The sequence below is a fragment of the Hetaerina americana genome, unplaced genomic scaffold (assembly GCF_022747635.1).
Source record: "Hetaerina americana unplaced genomic scaffold, ioHetAmer1.1.p SCAF_4, whole genome shotgun sequence".
NCBI classification, from domain to species: domain Eukaryota; kingdom Metazoa; phylum Arthropoda; class Insecta; order Odonata; family Calopterygidae; genus Hetaerina; species Hetaerina americana.
In genome coordinates, this window is record NW_027286985.1 from 80,581,552 (window position 1) to 80,603,890 (window position 22,339).

The 22,339-nt window shown below is 37.6% G+C and overlaps 1 protein-coding gene across 3 annotated transcripts in view; it reads right to left on the reverse strand.

The window, feature by feature from the left end:
• LOC139691837 (multidrug resistance protein homolog 49-like) overlaps positions 1-21,921 on the reverse strand; it is a 62,683-nt gene extending 40,762 nt beyond the window's left edge. For 2 of the 3 annotated variants that reach the window (XM_071589742.1, XM_071589741.1), the window contains exons 1-3: positions 21,644-21,921; positions 5,890-6,047; positions 2,713-2,878 (exon numbers count right to left, since the gene is read on the reverse strand). In XM_071589742.1, coding sequence (XP_071445843.1) covers positions 2,713-2,878; positions 5,890-5,996 — 273 coding nt within the window. In that variant the 5' untranslated portion in view covers positions 5,997-6,047; positions 21,644-21,921. The remainder of the gene's footprint in view (positions 1-2,712; positions 2,879-5,889; positions 6,048-21,643) is intronic. The other variant, XM_071589743.1, reaches the window with a different exon arrangement.
• Between the last annotated feature and the right edge of the window lie 418 nt (positions 21,922-22,339).

A 22,339-nucleotide genomic window follows, 5' to 3' on the forward strand; every position in this document is an offset into this window, starting at 1 on the left:
TCTTCCTCCCTTCATCCCATCCAACACTTTTATCCTGTTTCTACCCTTTCCTCTTTTGCCTAACATTCTCCCCCTTATTACAGTCTAAAATATTCCACTGCCAATCAATGCCCCCTCCATCCATTCGTCCTGTCTCATTATGATCTCTCCCAACTTTCCCTTTGCCTCCCCAACCATACTTCGTCTGGTATGCCTGGACCTAAGATAATTTCATCTACATCATTTTTTTCTTTCTATGTCTAATCTTATTGGCCCAAGTTCTTTACCGTACAGTTCTCTATATTCCTTCCATCTCTCTTGGATCTTTTCTGTTTCAACTATTATCTTACCCAACTTATCTCTAACTGTTAGCACAGATCTTCCCCTCTTGATTCCTGATAGTGATTTAACCTTGCCGTATAGTGCACCAATTTCACCCTTCCTCTGCAAACATTCCATATCCTCGCTCAGCATCTTTCACATACTTCTTTGACTTTATTTGTTGCCCCTCTCAATTTACTGTTGAACTCTTCGTACTTCCTTTTGGCTAACTTCTTTGTTTACATTCTACCATTTTCTTCTCTCATCTATCTTTGTAATCATTTCATCCATGGTTTTTCATGGTTTCCTTATCCTTTTCCCATTAATGGTTCCTATAGTTTCTTTTCTGGCTTTCAATATCCCTTTCTTAATACATTCCTTTACCTATTTTACCTGACTTATCTCTAACTGTTGACACAGATCTTTATCTCACCGCCTGATAGCGTTTTAACCTTCTTGTATAACACAATAAATTCACCCTTCCTCTGCAAATTTTCCACATCCTCATACTGTCTTCCACCATACTTCTTTTGCTCAATTCCTAACCCATCCCAATTTATTATTTAACTCTTTGTACTTCATAAAATTTGTGATCTCTGGCCCAACTTTATGGAATTTGTATAAATTGAAATAAAATGAAAATGGTGACTTTGAAATTCCTCAAACTGTATTCTTTTGCCTTCCTTCTGCCTAAATCTGTGTTTACATTCTTCCAATTTTTTTCTCTCACCTGCCTGCGTAGTAATCTCACTGGTGATCCATGGTTTCCTTGTTCTTTACCTATTAACAGTTCATATAGTTTCTTTTGTGGCTTTCAATATCCTTTTCAATAGTACTCAACTCTTTTCACTCACTCATGATATTCTCTACAGCCTGAGGACACTCCTTCCTTGTCATTTCCATTAATGCTTCTTTATTCCATTTCCCAACCCACCACCCCTGCCTTATATTTTTTAATCAGATGCTACACTTCAAGTGTACTAAATTGGGATCAGAGTTTGCATCTGCTCCCAGAAAACTGTGCAAATTAATTATGCTGTTCCTAAAAATGTGCCTAGCCATATTAAACATGTAATCTAACTGATACCTTTCTAAGTTACCTGCCATTTTTTATGTTTACCTACAACTTTTGCCATGTCCAAGCCAATTGTTGGTGATGACTGACCCCTATTTCCTGCAGAATTCAATAGCTTTCTCCCCATGGTCAATCCTCGTACCTAAACTGTAGTTCCTCGCGTCATCACCATCTATTCCTTTTTCTACCATTGCTTTTCAATCCTCCATTTCTTACAAATGTTTTCCTCCAGGAACACAGGTGATTATGTCCTCTAAATGACCTCTAACTGATCATATACCCTATTGACTTCTTCCTCCTTATGATTGTTTGGTAGCATGTATAACTTAACAATAACCAATTTCATCAGTTCTGCTTTTATCTCTACTAGCAATATTCTATCTGTTGTTTTATCTATGTTGACTACACTTCCTCATACCTTTTAATTCAATATTATGGCAATCCCTTGCTTGTTTTCATCCCCTCCGCTGCATATTACTTAATAAATATCACTCCAGTGATCCCTGCTATCCTTCCATCTCACCTTACATGGACCTAAAACATTTATATTTCCTCTTGCCATCACTTATTTTTTACTCTTTAACTTTCCTGTCCTCAACATAGCCCTAACATTCCAAGTTCCTATTCTAACTAATCTGGTCTTCTTCTGTGTCTTCTGTGCTGTTGCTGTCTGTTTTGCTTTGAAAGGCTTTCATGAGATGATGACCGTGGAAAATGATGAGCCTCTCCTACCGGCGGACATGACATATGGTCGATTGGGCCAAGTTATATGATTGCCAGGACTCATCTTCTCTATACTGTCCATCATTAAATTGGATATATTCACATTAAAAAAATGCAGTAACCCTTTGTTGAATGGTCAGTATACATAAGATAGCAAGATAATGATTCTGTTGCAAAACATATCCTAAGTGCATACACATATTATGTATTTTCTTTCCTCTTCCCCATCCATTTTCTAGGCATAGAGATATTTCCATAAACATTCTTGGTAGGTTTATAAGGCTTGATTGAAAATTATCAAGGCAAGTGATTGTTGCACTTACAAATTGTTGCATTGTAATGCACACTTAGCGGATGACTCCATTAAAAGTTACTGTTGTAGCATCTCCTGCAGTTTTTCGGAATTTGTGGAATCAAGGATATTTATGAGAATCCAGAAAATCTATATGGCCAGCAGTCTTTGTGCTGGTCCCTTTGCCATCAGCATTATATCTATACATGAGGCTATGGTCTGTCTTTGTTGAATTAAGGGGTAAAAATTATGTAAAAAAAATGGTTGGTATTAGTTATTGAATGTACATAATGGGTGATTTCTTCACTTCAAAATGACTTACCAGTTGGTGAAACGACACTGGTGGAGGTCCTTTTTCTGCTTTCTCTTCCTTCTGTTCTCCATCATCCTCACTCCTCCATGGCCATATGCTCTTCCATCTGCTTCTTCTACCTCTTCCTGAGTTGGAGGCTGTTCCTTGCTCTATAGGTATACCATTTCCCAGCCTACTGTCAACACATGAAAACTTACAATTATACACAAAATTCATTGTATGTATAGAATGGGCCCAATATATTACATATAAACCTACTGATGCAGCATAAAGCTGGTCTTTTGAAGCAGCAGTCACAGGTAATTTATTCAGGATAGATGAAATATAAATTTGAGATAAACCATTAACACAGAAATCAACCCAAAGGTCAGTTTGGTAGGTGATGATAGAGTTCACCCAGTACTAAAACCTACATGGCATTTGAAATGCACACATCAGAGAAGAGGGACCAGTTCCTTTCCCTGTGCCGGTTATGGTTTCTCAGCAAGATCTGGTACCCAAAAAATCACAAAGGCATTGAGGTAGAGCTGAAGGTTCCCAGAGTCTTGCCCAAGAATTGAACCCGGGCCCTTCAGTCAGTGGCCCACGCTCTACTCCTAGACTACTGCATACCCATTAATTTGAGATGTGGCATAATATCAAGTATGAGTATTGAATGAGTGTAACAGGATAAGAATTTAATATCCCTGTAAGACCGATTAGCAATTTTCAGGTAAAGTCATGAAGAAAAAAAGATTAAGATAATTACTTTTATTGTTGGTAATCTATCATTTTATGTAGGTTTTGTAAGGATACAGACCATACAGTGGTTCAACAATACTCCATTTCTCCCAAAAAAAAACACCACCTGATATCTAACGCTACAAATTCTTCTTTTCCTTCAATTCCTGCCTTCTTCAATTTCACATGCTGCCATCCTCCCTTCATTCTGTGAAACATGTCAATCCTATTCCTACCCCTTCCTCACTCACCTAATGCTCACTCTTTCGTCACAGCCTTGAACATCTCATTGGCAATTATAATGCTCTCTATCCATCATTCCTGCTTCTTTTGGATTTCACCTAGCAACCTTCTACCCTGCCCTAATATGCCTAGCACTGTTTTGTCTGTTATGATTTCTGTCCAAGTCACCTTTTCCATCCATCTACACACACAAAATGCCAAATTCTCCAATCTCTATCTATCATGTAGGTTCAATGACCATATTTCTAGGCCATAAAACCATGCTCCATATCTAAGTTTTAATGACCTTTTTCTTAACATCCTTACTGAACATCCCTGTCATTAATTCCCTCCTCCTTGTGAAAGTTTCTTTTTCTAATGCGATTATTCTTAGGTCTTCTGACCATATTGATCCAAAATATTTCCACAATAGGTAAACTGTTCCACCTGCTCTAGTTTATGAATACACATTCCAATATTTCACTTAGCTTCCCTCTTTATTGAAAACCACACAACCGATGCTTCTTAATATTCAATGGATTCTCATATCTTACTGACGTTCCAATTTGCTCAGCAATACTTACAATCCCCTGCCTGACTGGCTCACTAAAGCTTGATTATCCACAAACCTAACTGATTTTATGAATTCGGCACTGACTTTCATTCATCTTTTCAATTCTTTCAATGTCTATTTTACTATTCCCTTCCTATATACATTGAAAAGCACAGGTTATAAAGGAAATCCCTCTTTTACTCCTCTTCTTTACACTGATCATTCCACTCTCCAGCTAGGACTCAGACTTCAGCGATTTGAGAAATGTACTGGTTGCACATAAGTCACCTATCCCTCTAACCTACTCCTATTTTCTGAAATGCATTCATTATATATACCCAGTCACATTAGATCTACCTTATAAGATAATAGATTAGATAAAAGAAAATGAAAACATTTCAAACTTTTAAGGATTAGATGGGAGTGAAAATGATAAAAAAGGATACAAAATAAAATTAAGCAAAAGGTATGAAAAGATGAGGAATAAATGAAAAAATGGTGTGAATAAAGGCATCAAAAAACTGTGAAATGAATAGTGGAGTATCTTACAGAACCATGTGCCACCAAGTAACATGGTTTCCATTTTAGAAGAGGTGAAAGTGGATGGAAATTAAGGTGATAACAGATTCTAGACCATTTTTATTGCAAAAAAATGATCACCCACATAATTGAAGAAGAAGAAGATGTGCTGATAATGATGGGAAGGAGAATGCTCACTTGGGTCTAGGTGTGGCATTGCAGTGAAAAATTAATGGACAAACAAGGTGTTAGTGATTGACAAAGTGAAATCAGAAGCACCCAAAATTTGGGAAATAATATTTAGCTTTACAAACCAAATTAAATCATTCAAGAGGAGAAATTGTATTCATCTTAAAAACCTATCAACTTCATAAGGACAAATAAAAAGGCCAAGTAATGTGAAAACCATGGATGAGTTACACTGGCCTCCATTAATTACCAATTGAAATTTACAAAAATAATCTACCAAAGAATAAGGGAGAAAGGATGCAAGTGTTTAGATGAGGAGCTTTTGGATTTGGAAAGAGTGTAAAGGAACCAGATAAGTTTATCTTGTTCTCATGAATATTGTAAGGGAATATAAAAAAAAACACTTGACCTTATTTGGATGTTTTCTATGGTGGGAATTTTGTGGATCAAGAGAAATATTTTGGTGTGAACCAGAAAAAGCTTCGCATCCTAAAATAGATTGAGCTACATTGGTGGAAGATTGATAGATGCTCTAATTAGAGTACTAGAGCTAGTTTCTCAAGTTTTAAAAGCCAATTTTCACTCTAGTGAAATTAATTGAGAGCTTTAAATTTGGAATTAAACCTTATTAACAATTAGAGCCTATAAAATGTTTTGAATTTTTACTGCAAAATGTTATAAGAAAATATATATTGTTTCCAGAAGACTCATATATTGAGTTTTGCTTGCAAAAACTTCCAGCAGCAAAAAAGCAGCAGTACACGTGATTGAATATGACATACGCAGAGAAGTTAAAGTAAAGAAAGGGGTGTGGAAAATAAAAAAAATGGAAAGAATGCCACAATACCGCGCATCTGGAATTCATTGAATGAGAAGGAGAACAAGTTATAACTTGTTCTCACTTACGAATAAAGTTTTTAGAATGTGATTTACGGCACTCCTCGGAATTGGCTCTCTCAGGAGAACTCCAACAACTCACTTACCCTTCGCTCATTCGGCAGATAGCTGTTGTTTGTTTGCCATCTTTGACGTCTTCCAAAGGCGTAAAAATGCCTTCCTTGATCCCAGTATCTGCCAGTTCTCTCATCATGCTGAGCTGCTATTTCAAGTGGCCTCACGACGAGGGGCACAAATTTTAATTCTTGAAAGAGAGAAGAAAGAGAAAGTTTTTAGCACTACGTAAGGCATAGAAATTGAATGAGACAGATTTAATGGAAAACGCACGAGTCATGGAGTTCAGACCAATATTACAAGTGACACTCGCAGCAATTAGAGGGATGACAAGAAGCATGGGAGGTGGGCGTGTCATTTCGATGGGGCAATTCTATTAATACAGCTTTTCTATTATTTTTCTTCATGTTATTTAAACGTGTGGCCTTGGAAAGAGAAGGTACCTAATAAAAAGGGAAGGCGCTGAAGACAAGGAATAAAAACCCTACAGGCTCGATAATATGTAATATTTACCCTATCAAAACAGCTTTCGACGCAGTTGCCGTGGAGTATAAAATTCGTCATAGAAAAAGGGTCGAATTTGGGCGTCGCAATGCGAAATAAACTATTAAGCGCGTTTTGAGACCCATTCGTTTTAGAATGCGATATCCGATTGCTTATGACAACTCCATTTGCATTGCAGTAAAACAATTTAACCCTCCCATAGACTGCAACTTTGACGTGGTGGAAGGGCTGGTGCGTTCCATTAACCCCTACAGCTGTGCTGGCGGGAGTAACATAATTGCCTCTGGTAGGGTCACCCATGCCAGATAGGTTTAAGGTTAGGCATTAGATGAAAGGAAGTCCACGCAGCGTCTGCTTCTCAGTGAGGGGGCAGCAAAGGCGTCTGACCCCAGTGGGGCGGCCTTTGAGTGATGGTATCACGTTAAAAACACTATTGAGGAAGGCAACGGGGAACCACCTCAATTATCATTCCCAAGATTTAAATGATGGACAATACACAGATTTTGAGTCCTGGCAACTACGGAGCTCGGCCCAATCGGCCGTGTGTCGTGCCCGGCAGCGGGGGAGGCAAGGCTTCCGCAGTCGTCATCCCACGAAACCCTTGCAAGGGAAAACCAGCAGCAGCAGGACAGCAGACGCAGGAGAAGAACACCAAATTAGTTAGAATAGGAACGTGGAATGTTAGGACAATGATGAGGGCAGGGAAATTGGAGAATGTTAAGCGAGAGATGGAAAGAGGAATTATAGATATGTTAGGTTTGTGCGAGATGAGATGGAAGGATAGTGGGGATTACTGGAGCGATAGTTATAGAATAATATACAGCGGCGGGGACGAGAGCCAACGAGGGGTTGCCATGCTATTAAATGAAAAGGTAAGAAGCGTAGTCAACATAGAACAAGCAACGGATAGAATATTACTAGTACAGATAAAAACAGAACCGACGAACTGGGTCATAATTCAGGTATGTATGCAATCAAGCAATCATAAGGAGGAAGAATTGGATAGGATATTACGATAAGTTAGAGGAAATAATCGCGTGTGTTCCCGCAGGGAAACATGTGATAGTGATGTGGGATTGGAATGCGACGGTAGACAAAGAAGAGATGCTAATGAGGTTTAGGATGGGACTACGGTTTAGGTGTGAGGGATGACCGCGGAGAGAAAGCAATTGAGTTTTTTTAGGAGACAGGGGTTAGTCATTACTAACACTTGGTTTATACACCACAAAGGGCGCAGGTATACATGGAAAATGCCAGGTAACTCAGGGAGATGTCAGTTAGATTATATTATGGTTAGGCACAGATTCACGAGCAATGTGATCAATTCCCACAGCTTCCAGGGAGTACCGTTAATGGTACAAGGACGAGGAAACCATGGATTATGCATGAGATGATTACGAAGATATATTAGTGAAGAAAATGGAAGAAGGTAAATACTGAGTTAAAGAATAAATTGCGACGGGCAACAAATAAAGTAAAGGTAGCATGGTGGAAGACACAGTGCGAGGATATGGAATGTTTGCAGAGGAAGGGTGAAATATGTGCGCTCTACAGCAAGGTTAAAATCGGGAAATAAGAAGGGAATACCTGTGCTAAAATTTAGAGATTAGTCGGGTAAGATAATAGTTGACACAGGAAAGATACAAGAAAGATGGAAGGAATGTATAAAAGCACTCTATGGTAAAGAAATTAGGCCAATAAGGTTAAACTTAGAAAAGGAACATGACGTAGAGGAAGGTAGCTTAGGTCCAGGCATGCTCGACGATGAGATAGAAAGGGCATTGAGGGAGATGAAACGGAATAAGGCCGCGGGGGTGGATGACATTCCTTCGGAACTACTGAAATTTATAGGAAAATGTGGGAGGAAGAGTCTATATGAACTAATTTGTAGTATCGTTGAGGAAGGCATCTGACCAAAAGACTTTGTGAGATCAATGTCTGTTCCTATTCCGAGAAAGATAAAGGCTACGAGTTGATCAGTGGTCGAGAGGAATATAGAATACAATTAGGACGTATTCGCCAGTTTCATAGATTTCAAAAAATCTTTTCATAGAGTGAATTGGGGAAAACTCATGAGTATATTGAAGAAAATAGGAATAGATTGGAGGGACAGAAGGCTGATCCACAACCTTTATATGTCTCAGACTGCACAGGTGCGAGTGGGGAATGGGGAGTCCAGTTGGGCAGTGTTAGGAAGAGGTTTACCCCTACAGGCTAGGTTCCCCATTTTCACCGTTGCTGTCCAACGTATATGCGCAGGAAATAATTAAAGAGGCATGAGAAGAACTGGAGGTAGGAATGAAAGTAGGCGGGGTATTCGCAAAATCAGTTAGGTTTGCTGATGACCAAGCCTTAGTTTGCCGGTCAGCAAAGGGGTTGCTAGTATTGCTGAGTTAATTGGAAACTCAGTGCGATAGATAAGGGATGGAAATCAATATTAATAAAGGAAATGCGATTTTCCAGTTAGAGAAATGCTCATGGAAGTGTTTTGGACTAACACGGTCAAAGTAGCAGGGACGTAAGGATAATTGCACCAGGAAAAGAGGCTTTCACTAGGAGGAAGAAGGTAATGACAGGGACGTTGAGTAAGGATGTTAAGAAAAGACTCATTAAAACATTGATATGGAGCATAGTTATGTACGGCGCGGAAGCGTGGTCATGGAAGCAGGATGATAGAAGTAGATTGGAGGATTTTGAAATGTGGGTATGGAGAAGGATGGAGAAGGGGAAATGGACCGAAAGGGAAACAAATGAGGAAGTACTTGGTATGGTGGGTGAAGAGAGGGGTTTGTTGGGAGAAATCCTCAGGAGGCAGGAAAAATGGATGAGGGGCGTATTGATGAGCAGTGGGATGTTGAAGACTGTAATAGAGGGGAGAATGTTCGGCAAAGGAGGAAAGGGTAGGAGTAGGATAGGGATGTTGGACGGGATGAAGGGAGGAAGGAAGTACTCAGAGACGAAGAGGGACCTGATTTAGAGTAGGATGCTGGATTTTGTATTTTGTTAGGAATCATAAAATATTTATCAATGGTTGTGTCCATCCAAAACCTACCTTAACAAGTAGATTACTCAATAATAATAAAACAATTTAGGTAGAGTAATTTTATTTGACCTTCCTCTAGCGTCATTTGCACGCAGGTATAATAGGTAAAGTTGGTAACTCATCTATAAGTGACGTATTTCAAGGTCGTGCTAAGATATGAAAGATCAACAGTCCTGGGATCTTTTCATTATCTACGTAAGCCGGGTTATATCCTTTGATAGTTAGTGCCACTGTAAATGAATTCTGCCAGGAAGCAACGATTTCAACATTTCTACAAACTATTAATCATTGAAGATCTACTTATTAGCTGCGTAATATTTAATGGTAACATTTGCTGAAGTAGTCTACATTTTAATTTATAAAATCAATATCTGAAATCATCATAGGTTGTACCCAATCGGAGATAGGTTTTAAGACTGCAATTGAAAACTATCACATATTTCATTAAGAACCTTCCCAGAATCAAATATTCCACTTCTAGTTATATATTTATTTAGTTCCTCATTCTTTATGTTCCCCTTTAACTTTATGCTATGGAATTACTACGGAATTTCGCAATTTCTTTCTTGTATGTGTATTGCATTTTAATTGTTAAATGAATTGGTAATGCAGCTTGCTTATAGACAAAAATCAAATAGATTTCTGGTATGCGCTACAGGATGGATTTTATACACTGTAATTGGAGAAATAATTTTTTTCTCACCCTGAAAATACATCTTACGATGTTACTACGCCATTTCTTACAACTAAGAATCTCTTTATTATGCATGTAAACCCATATTGTTAATCATCCGCGTCACGGGTTTAGGCTCATTCCATTAAAACAATTTTCCTATCCATTATTATTTTGAAAGCAGGGTGAAATTTAGAAATGTATGTTGGTCCATTTTTTGTTAAGCATATATTTGTATACTTGCTTTTTGTAAATCCTGCTTCTAAGTAGAACTTAAAACGCATTGATTGACTCTCACGCAGTAATATGTTACCAGCAACTACTAAATCTCCATATATTTACTCCGTTTGGAAAAAAACTTGAGTCCTGGATCTAATATGCTTTTGTCAGCAAAAAACGGAATATGAGGGTTATATTTCGCAGGAGAATATTGATCATTCTGAATCGATAACATAGGTTAAGTCTAATAACTTCATCATACTTGGAAAAATTATGCTCAAAATTAATTTGCTGCATTTACAACTTGAAGTTGCAAAAATACATTTTTTCGCTAAAAAATACGCATCGTATTTTTCAAGTAATTGTTTGGAGTTTCTGCAGAAAACATGCAATTCATAAAGTCCTAATGCTTTTGAATTTCATTTACCTTTCTCTTACGACATAATAATTTCCTTCTATTGTAGTATCATAGTGTTTTCTGGGATAGGTATATCCTCGGGAAAATACTGAAGTTGCTGCTTCGCATCGCATTATATATCACCTTTGAACTCATTTCAAGGATTATATTGGAAAGTTTTTCCCAGCGAGAAAGCATTTAAAATTGATGATTACATTGACCTTAATACTTCACCAAAGCGGAAATAGTTCAAATCCGAGTTTACAATTGTCATCCAAAATTTAGCAATTTCGGGTACTCGGCCGAAGTAAAATTTGTCGACGTATGTCGAGTTTGCAACAAAAAGATAAAAACGACCTTCACCCAGGAAAGCATGATCGCTTGAGCAAATACTTGTTTTTACAACAAAACTCATTAAAAGTGCGTCTTTGTCAACAATTCAATTAAGACCACCTTATTTAGAAAACTAGAATGGTGAATCAAGGTTAACTAAAGTTGGCTCATAGTCTTGGTTCAAAGCCCGTTATCGAAATGGTTTCCACCGGAAATAAGTTGGTCATATAGTGTGCTGAGGTTAATTCTATGAACATACATTTATGTATTAATGGTTAGGTCATGTGTTATTAATTTTTGGGTGTAACTTAATTAAGCATCAGTTGTAGGAAGGTATGAATATTTATTAGAACTAAGCATTATTACAATCTGAGACCTTTTCAAATTTTTTTCTACATTACGTTCAATTCACACCAGGTTAAATTACAAAAATACAAAATAGTTAGTAATCAAAATACAAATGACGCTGCAATCACTTTCAAAGACTAAGGAATGAGTTTAAACAAGAATGGGAAAAATTGAAGTCATATGTCGGCTTTCCTAAACCAAATATTGATCTTCGGCCAAATGTAAACCACAATGACGTCTCCACTGCGTCAGTTTTATGACTGAATGCATGCCAATATGTCAAGAACAATGAGAACAATACAAGTAGATGTTTGATGGAATATCACTGAAAAACAATTAATACTGAAAGAGAGAGAAGATAGTTGAGAGCTGGACATCATTCTTCAGACGACGCCATGATATACTATGCCCCAATAATCTATTTTTCTGAAATAATAATGAACACTTATTGATGTTACTTTGCAAAAATAACTAAATTTTTATATATTACGTTATTTTCCTATGTAATATTCAACAGACCTAAGACCTAGTTTTAACGTTTCTATTTAATTTGTTTGAGGTTTAACCATTATCATGAGCTTATCGCAACTGTTGATTATCAATCGGCATAATATGATAAATACTTCAAAGCTTTCATTTAACGTGACTATTTTCTGCAGTCGTCATGACCAATTTCAAAACAATAGTCTAACAGCTATTTCGAGGAGTTCCAATATACCGAACAGATAGTGCATCCTATCTCAACATGAGATATTTAATACTTAAGCTCTTATCGTTCCTCAGGAAAAGTGTGCCACGTTGGGAGTAATCGAATATCCAAATGGAAAATTTTGTGTCGCAAACCCTGATTTTCCCTCCCCCGACCTAGCCTTTTTTCCCCACTCTCCTCCAATTATCCTTTGGTTGCTCTTTCCCAGCATATGTGTTCAAAAATTTCCAATTCACCTGAAGATATTATTCTGTTAAGAAAACTAGGCCGTAATAAAAAAATCTATGTGGAAAAGCAGAGTGTCGTATTTCATGAAGGATTTTCACCATGTTACACCTGAAACTGTCATTTAAGAAAACTATCCTCTCTAAAAATTCAAAAAACCGCGATGATAAGGAAACATTATCAGTATTGGTAGTTAACTGCTGGAATTTAAAAAACAAAGTCGCAGAATATTATTACCTCATTCAGAGCACAGGCGCAGGCATAATTATTGGGACAGAAAGCTGGTTATCCACTGATATTGCCAATGGTGAAATTTTCCCAAAATCCTTTTCAAAGGCAGAAATGAAAGAACAAATAGAATCAGAGGCGGTGTTTTTATCGCAGTTAAACATTCTTGCGTCAGCAGAGCTGAGTTAATTCCGGGTAATGGTTTGGACAGCGTTAAAGTCCTGAATCCAAAGAGCTTTTGTATGCACATTTTACAGGCCGCCGGACGAAAAAGATATTCATTACTAGAATTAGATCAACAAATTTAAGGTTTTTCTGTCCCAATACAATGATTGCAATGTTATCATCAGTTGGGATTTAAATATCCCATCTATTAGATTAATGCACATTTAGTTTAAAACAGGGGGTAGAGGCAAAGCCATCTGCAAGTCGCCATTGAATTCTTTTACGTTGAACTCATTGCATTAACTTGCCACTTTACCCACTAAGGGCGATAATATTCTTGATTTGCTAGCAACGAAAATACCCGAAAAAGTCCTAATTATAGAAACTATGAAAGGAATTAGTGACCACAAGGTAGTAAATGCTATATTTTTGCCACATGGGGTCAGGAATATGGAGCCTAAAAGAAAAAAATTACTTGTTTAAAGAAGGGAATATACTGGCTTAAAATGCGTGCGACAGAGTCAAATTGCATTATTAAGAAATATAGTAATCACCGAAATACTATGGATACATGGATCCACTTCCTTGCGATCACGTGCTCAGTAGCCACCAAGTTCATTCCCAGTAAGTGTATCAAAGATCACACGGAACCTATATGGTACAACGCGGAAGTAAGAAAAGCACTGCCACGTCAAAGGCTAGGTCACGCCAAGATTAAAAATATTAAGGATGATATCTTTACCAACCAAAGGATTGAGATCATCTATGATTACAAGATATCTAGGGCGAATGCCAAGAAGGAATTTTGGAAAGCGTTAAGCGAATTCCAAAGGAAAAGATAAGCGGAAAATTTGAAAGAGAATCCGCAGCATTAATCAGTCATACACCAGAGAAGTTCAGGGATATAAGTCAACCGTTAATTCACTCAAAAATGATAAAGATGAAAGAGTAACCAGCAGTTTGGAAAAGGCTAACTAATTAAATTCCTTCGTCCAAAGGGTCTTCACCACTGACTCACCGAATGGCTCCGATAGCTTACCAAATTGTGCTGGCCAAACGATGGTCAAAATTGAAAATGATGGAATAAAACTTTTAAATATTAAGCCTAATAAATTCTCGGGGCCCGATTAAATACCCTCTCGTTTATTTAAGGATCTGGCGTCGGAAACTGCTCCGTATCTAGAAATACTATTTAAGAAGTCGTTAATACATCACAAGGTTACCAGAGATTGGAAAACGGCTAACGCACCACCAATATTTTAAATCTGAGACAAGGAGGAATCGAGCAATTACAGACCTATTTCTCTCACATCCATTTCATGCAAGATCATGAATATATAGTTGCTAGTTCGATCGTGGGATACCTAGATTGTCAGGAGTTAATTATGAAAAATCAGCACGATTTCCGAAAAAATAGATCCTGCGAGACACAACTAGCGGTTTTTGTTAATGATATTCTTATTTCGGGAGGGAGCAATGTTCCGTTAAGTAGTTCCGAGCAATGTTTAAGTAAACGAAATTGACTCTGTTGTCACTATTAAAATACGTTTATTTTCCGACAATGCAGTGGTTATGTGATCTTGAGGACACAGCAGCGTTATCAGATGACCGTAATGATATGCGATGCTGGCGCGACTCTTGGCATTTAGAAATAAACTTAAAAAAGTGCGTAGTAATAAATTTTTGGAAAAGGAGAAATTCCCAGCCGAACGCCTACTGCATGAAAACACCGAAATGGAATGTGTAGACTCAATTAAATACCTAGGCGTTACCCTAACTTACGATCTCTCCTGGGTGAAGCATATACGGGGAACACATGGAAAAGCTAAAAAAATAGTATTTATCTGCAGAGTACTCGGCAAATGTGATGAAAAGGTCTAAGAGAAATGTTATTTGTCATTGGTTGGGCCTCACTTAGAATATGCTGAAAGAACATGGGATCTTCACGTAGTTAGATTAATTGCCAGATTAAATCGCGTGCAGCGTAGAGGAGTTAGATTTGTAAAACGTTGATATGATAAACTAAGTACCGTATCTAAAATATTAGAGCGTCTAAAATGGGAATCACTCACGGAGCGAAGGTTAAATTACATATTAAACCCATTGCATAAATTGGAAGGATGTCTCTTTGACAGTGATCTTGAAAATGTATTATTGCCCCCATCGCACTACGGTAGGAGAGATCATATCAATAAAATTAAGGAGATTAAGTGTGGAAAAGGTTTATTTAAGATGTCATTTTTTCACTGAATGATAAGGGATCAAAATAACAATGTCTGACCGGGGTAGGTGTATAAATATTTGGGTTCAAATAAGTCTGGTGTGTGTTCACATCCTGCCATATACCCTAGTGGTGGCTTGCAGGGTACTAAAATATCAATTTAATGTCTACATGTATGTACCAAAGCTCTGTGAGATTCATAATGAAGTATGTAAGTTACTGTAAAAATGATAAGATTTTACTCTAAGTTTACCAATATGACTTTCGACAAATTTTTCAAATTAAAATGTTAGTGCAATTGCAGCTATAAAATGTCTCAATAGAGCAAGAATTCGTTATAAAATTTGCCAATTCTTCTCTCACTTTGCAATAAATTTGCTGATTCACTCTCCATCATTTGATGAGTTTAGCCACTTCATTAGACTCAAGGCTATAGATGTAATCTTTTAGTCCCCGTAATTTATAATGCAGTCATTTAATTTCAAGCGTAGCTTAACGCCAGTGATATCACGTATCATTTTATGACACTGTCAAAAACAGATATCGCTCGAAGGCAATTATAGCACTGTTTAGAGAATGGAAACCGTCAGCAGGCAGTCCGCTCGCTCTTTTACGCACCTACATGTGCTTTGAGTCCGCAAGGTGGTCGAAGTATGTCACCCTGCTTTTGCAAATAGTCCGAAGAGGTCAATCTATTTCTGGTTATAGGAACAGGTGAGACATCAAGAAAATAGGTCGGATGGTCAGGATCGATTCGAGCATCGGCTTGGTCGCTTGGGCACATGCTAAGTAAGTAAACTCGCCATCGATTGTTTGGGTACTCGGGCGCACTGCGACATTGGGGGCGAATGAAAGAAAGGGGTAAGTGGAAACAAATCGGCTCTCATTTCCCTTCCTTCGAATGCCCGGCAGCATTCGCGTCGGAGATGAGGTTAGCAAGACTATAATGAGTTGTGTTGCCCACGTAATCGGTAGCCTTTCCCGAAATCTTGGGCGATGATATTATTTCCTTGTGGGTTGGCCGTTCACTTCGTCACCCTATGACCACTCAGGATATATACATAAGCCTGATGAGATTTCCGTCGTGCAAGCTTTGCAGAGCGAAATATTATTCAATTAGAGTTATCACGCTGGAGTTATCAACGATCGTTTCAAAGAAAAATACCTTTGGATTCATTGACAATAATCTAATGGATGGGTGTGAGAGGAGAGTAGGAGAGGGAAGGTAGGTGATAATGCTACAGTGTAGTGAAAGTAGTTGGCAGTAAAAATTCTATTCTGTGAAAACGCAAAGTTATTTGATTATTCCTTGTGCCTTACAATAGAATTCACGAAGTATTAGTCTCAGCTATCTCTCAAATCAAGGTAAGATGGCATTTTAGAATGACGGGGAACGTTTTATTAATTCAAAGACCGCGGAAAAACCCAGGTAAAGATAGCGGGTGGCGAGATGCGAAGGTTAGCGATAGGCATGGACATGAGGCAATATTTCTGTTATCTCCGGCACTATTTCATGTCTGCGGAGTAGAACTGTTAGAAAAGCTTGGGAAGACCTTGATTCAAGCGTGGTGGAAAGCTCTATATGAATTAAGTCGGAACGCTTTTGGGATGATAGTCATCTATCAAACGGAGGATTAGAATCAGTGATAAACACTGTTAATTGGAAGAGGGAAAAGAGCTGGAGTAACATTTTGATCCAGAGAAACGTTTGCCATACTTTGAAAAACCTTAGGCAGTGTTATCGTTTAATACTCTTACCAAAAATCAATCGTATCAATGAAATTATCTCCTCGAATCATTATCGAAATCCACCCTAATTCAAAATAAAGTGAACAATAACTTTTGTATTATTTGAGTAGTCGTTTTTAATGGGAGGCGACCGACAGGTCAGGTCATTTGCGCTAATTGGGATGGACAAGAAAGGATGAAGGGGGGAGAAACTCGGTGTCGGCATAGAAAAGCGCCAAGGGGTCCGCAGTTAAAGTCTCACTCAAAACGCCATCGTACTCACGCATCACGCCATCACTCATCGCCGGCGTACTCACTCAAAGTGCCATCCAAAGTATGAATCGACAATATCTGCTCGGATTCGCACCCGGGCCCTCAGGGCGGGAAGCCAGTACGTTAGCCACTTTGTTGCTAACGTACTGGCCAGTTTGTTGCTTGAATAAATACTGTCTTTCAAAGTCCTGTTAATTTAGCATTTACCAGATGGGAAGAAGTAAGGTAGATTTTCTTCCTTATAGAAATGTTAACGAAAAATAAAATTATCGTACTTAAATTAAATCTCAGTTTTTAATTAATGAAAAATAAACAACATGCATAAGTTACACGAATGAGTTACCTGGCAAGGAATTACGTTTTAAAACTTGGTATTAGACGAATAGTAAGTTTTTTATCTTAAGAAATGGGCTCAAGGAAATATTCTCTTCTGGCGTTGTAATTTAGCATATGATGTTGTAGCTAATATCATGATGTGTGTGTGTATATATATATATATATATATATATATATATATATATATAAACACAGATGTAGATTTTTAGAATATAGAGACACAAAGAAAGGACACTCACAATTTGTTATTACATTTGTTACACAATCAGGATTCTGAAGACGACAGCCGTGCTGTCGAAACGTAAAATAACAAATTGTGTGTCCTTTCTTTGTGTCTCTATATTCTAAAAATCTACATCTGTGTTTTTATATATTTGTGTGTCGCCGATGAGCGTTCCATTTCGAAGATATATATATATATATATATATATATATATATATATATATATATGTATATATATAATTACTATAGCTAATGTGCATTAAAATACAGAAATTCTACAGAGTAAAAATAATTCGCCTGGGCCGTGATTCGAAGCCGGGCAATAACATTTTTTTTCCTTTGAAGCCCTAAGGAACTCGCAGGATATAACGACGTCTCGGCTGCTTAATTTGTGAAAACACTCCACCCGACGGGAGATTTGGGTTCAAATTCCGGTCAAGAAGGATGGTTTTTATGGCACATTTTAAGCACATTAGCGGAAGACTCCATGTCAACAGTCGCGTCATTCCCCGTAGTTAAATATTCGGAGGAAAACGCCTTTAAACTAAAACTTTGTGTTTATTCCTGTTGAAAGTGCCTACTAATCACTTGTATGTTAATCGAGAGATCTGAGTTGAAATCCCGGTCAAGGTGAATGATTTTTTCTTTGTAACATTCCTTCACTTTAAATGCAGGTCCAAGTTTCAAATTTTGAATCGTACCTGTGACGAGGTTTATGCGTTGTCAAATAATATTTAATGAGAATGAGCTTTACTTCAGAAACTTTGATAATGGGTACTAAACTCGCTTAATGTACTATAAATAATCCAAATTAACCGCAAGTGATAGAAAGAACCTCGTGCAGAGTGAAAATTTCGCGATAATATTCGATTGAGGGCATTTATAGTACGCGGTTCAATACGTCGACGGTAACGATTGAAAAATGATTACTTTATTTTGGAGGATTCTTAAGATAAACAATGCAAAATACTATACTTGAAAATAATCAACAGGACAAACAACTAGTACAGTAGTTGCGAATCTCCGCGCCTAAGTTTTGATTGGTTAATTCCATTCAACAGTTTGATATTTCCAAGAAATTTTCGAGCGTGGCTCTGAACGATATATAAATTGGAAAATCAACCGTGTTAGTCGATTCATGTCTAATATGCCCACAGTAATGGCATTAATTATTATAAAATATCTTGAACAAGGTTTATTCAACGAAATTTTGAGAATAATTTGGTTCTGTAAAAGGCGATTTAGATCGATTGATTAAAGTTGAAATATTGAATCGACATCTACGTCTAAATGACTCTGAGTTGACTCCTTCATTAATTGACAAAAAGCGGAGCTCCTATGGCAAATGAAATGATGTACACATATTATAAGTATTGCTCAATTATAGTTCTTTAATTTAGGTTGGTCCTCGTCGATATTAAAGACATTTAAGCAACCAAAGAGTGGAAATTTATTTCTGGGATTTCCTGATACTTTCTTCGCTGAAGGTCGAAATTAGCCAACAGCTGTATTTGTTTGCACTCACGTCTCTTCAAACCAAGAGCAGTCTTGGTCATTAGCTTGATCGGAAATGAAAAATATTGTTATCTGCCTATGCTGTAACAACGTGATAACACCTGCTAGCATAATAAATATTAATTACTTCCCTCGAAAATCAAGATAATGTCGGTAAAAGTCGAGTTGCTAAACGTTTGTGTGCTTTGGGAATACTGATTACAACCGTAAGATATTTTCCGTCATCCGATCTGCTGATTAGAGCATGTAGAAGTGAAGATCATCATGAACCGATGCGAATGTTTTTATTTACATTATTGTTATGACATGAATTGGGAAATCTAATAGTCGTCACGTGATAGAAGAGAAGCACTAAGAACCTCATGGGAATGTTCCGCTACCAGTGATGCATGGCTAATGCCAAAAAATAAATCTCTGAATAAATCCGAATTAGTCCGAATGGCCGCAAATTTCAGCTATTTGAAGTTGGGATTCGTGATATGTTTTATGTGAATGTATTTAAAAAATTTGATTCAAGACATTACAGAGTTTGCACTTCATAGGGTTTGAATTTTTTGACCAACCTGAAAACTGTATTACAATAATTCAATATCGCAAAGTAATGCAGCCGTCGTGCCAAAGTAATGCAAATCAAAAGCAAAAACCAAAGTAATGCAATCGTCGTGCATATTACAAAAAGTAGTTAAAAATCATCAACTTTGGAAGATGTTATAGGCTAATTTACTTCTTTGGTAGGAGAAATAATAGTGAATATCGATATTTACAACCTTATGCACCCAGAATAAAAATCAAAGTAAATTGTATTTGAGTTCAAACATAAATAATATTTTTTGGTAGTTGAGGAAATGCCAAATGGACAAATATTTAACAAATCCTACAACTAGGACTAGGTGAAGAAGATTTTCAGTCTTCAATTACGATAAAAATTCGATCATAATGGAAAAAGGTGTACTTACGACCAATTTAAAACGAATAGTCATTGAAATAGGTATCAAATAAATGCGCGTTGAAAGACATTGCTAGTACATTGTAGCATATTTCACAGGATAGTAAGTACATTGTAGCTTATTTCATAGGATACTACGAATAAACTAGCTTTGAAAATAATCTACTTATGCCCACTCTTCCGGGAAGAAATCAGAGTATTTTGAAATCAGAATTGTTAAAAATTCATAAATTAAAACCTATAGGCTTTATTTAGGGCCCCACTAGCGGGAAAATACGATACTTGTGTGTACCATCTTGAAAGTGACACCAGCATGAAATTTTGATCAACATTACTCGGTTAGATCTCACTTGACAGTTTTTTTCAGACGAAATGAAATATTACCATTGACAAGGGGAAGAGTCTCATTAAATATTATTTCGACAGCTTTTCGCGGGAATTAAAGGGAAAATTAGGGTAGCAATTGTGTTAAAATACTAATAGATTCTGTTTCTTTCCTTTCAGTTTCAATTCAAATATGAAACCTATGACTGTCAGACACTCAAAATTTGTCAAATGAAGACAACTTTCTGTGTTCAATTATTACGTTCGGAAGTGTATAATGTGATTCTAATATTCTTCCTAAAAAGAGTTCTCCCGACTCTGACATTAATCAAGTGAAACCACACATATCTAATATTTTCTTTCCCTTAAGTTACTCGTATGACTTACCCATTAGGGGTAAATACCCCATTGAGTTGAAGTGAGAGATTTAGTGATATTGAATGCTATTTAGATCTCACACTTGAAAGACCGGATAAATTAAATAACCAACTAAATCAATTTATATTTTGTCTTAATGTTAGCCATTTCCGATCTAGCAGATTTCTGGTTTTGTACAATAAACATTTTTGACACTCTTTGATGGAGCTTACAGATTTTTGATCCAATTCTTTAGTGTTGTTTAAAGGATTTGAAAATTTAAGGATATTGTGAAAGCGTGCTAGACAAGAGAATGACCTGGCAGAGATGATACATTTAGAGTATTTGACAGAGAGCGGTACATCTTAAGCATTAAATAGAAAAGAGATAGAAGAGAAATTGCTTTATATGTGTGCATCTAGGGGGTTCAAGAAATATATTTCGTTATATTTTCATAGCATATATTTTTTCAAGTAATTCAAAGGTATTCATGTAGAACTGTTTTATTTTTAATGTGCCTTGGATACAGTCTACGTCTAACAAATTATTGGGTGACTTTAGAAGGTTCACAGTTTTTCAGTAATATACTCGTAACTTATGGTAGTGTTTAATTGTATTTCCCATCAACAAGTTTTCAATGTATTACTCACAAGTAATACATTGCCTGGTATGACTGACCTGTCATTTAATTCAAGCCCTTTCCCTTGTTCTATCCCAGATGAAAATTCAGTATAGAGACAATATCATTTCATTCTCTAATCCATTGAATTTAGCTATTGAAAATTCATCCACCATTAAAAATCTGCAAAACTTTTATCATTCGTCCTTGTTGCAGAAAACATGTTTTCAAGGAAATGATCCTAATTCATTCTCACGAGCTCAAAAGGGGTGTTTTAAGCTCAGTTCAAAAGTGACAGGTTTCGCGGGAATGTGCTCACCAATTAGAAAAGCTGAAAGTACCAACGAGCATGAGATAACCGAACAGACAATGCCTAAGCGTAAATGAAATATGCACTCACGATTAAAGCTTTTCGCAACGTGGAAGATGACTCGTGAAAGCCTTCCCGCGGATATGAACCAGTCCTATCTCTCTGGAGTCAACCCTCAGGGTACAGTATGTGCTGGCGTGTATGTAGGTATATCCTTTCTGCCACAAACTTCCAAACTCGGTTCGCCGTCGGTTCACTGCGTAGGAGATTGGACGGTACGGTGCGAAGTGATCAGCCGCTCCGACTATTTTCGCGATCTTCCGCCCAGATTCGCTGCCCGCGAAGAATTATCGCGCGAACGATCGCGAGCGGCGTTTATGCGGGAGCGATGAGGCGACGGGATACCCAAGAAGGTCTCTAAGAGAGGGAGGCACGAGAACTTAGGCTGGGGAGGGGAAGAGTGTGGGTGTGGGCACACACTGCGCGATCCCCTTCCCCCACCCATGTGGGAGGAGGGGCGGAGGAAGGGGGTTGAGAGAAAGATAACACCTGAAGGGGTTGTACGAGTCGTGGAAATATCAGGGGATGGGAAGAGGAGGGGGATTGAGGGAGTTGTGGTGGGGCACTAAGAGTTCGAGGAGGAGGGAATAGAACGAGGGTCTAGGGAAAGGTCAGAGGAAATAGGGCCAAGGGTAACTGGGGTGAGAAATAGAGACCGGACCGCGCAACGCCTCGAATCACACTCCTCCTGTGGTTGGAAGAGAAAAGAATATTCACATGTGCACA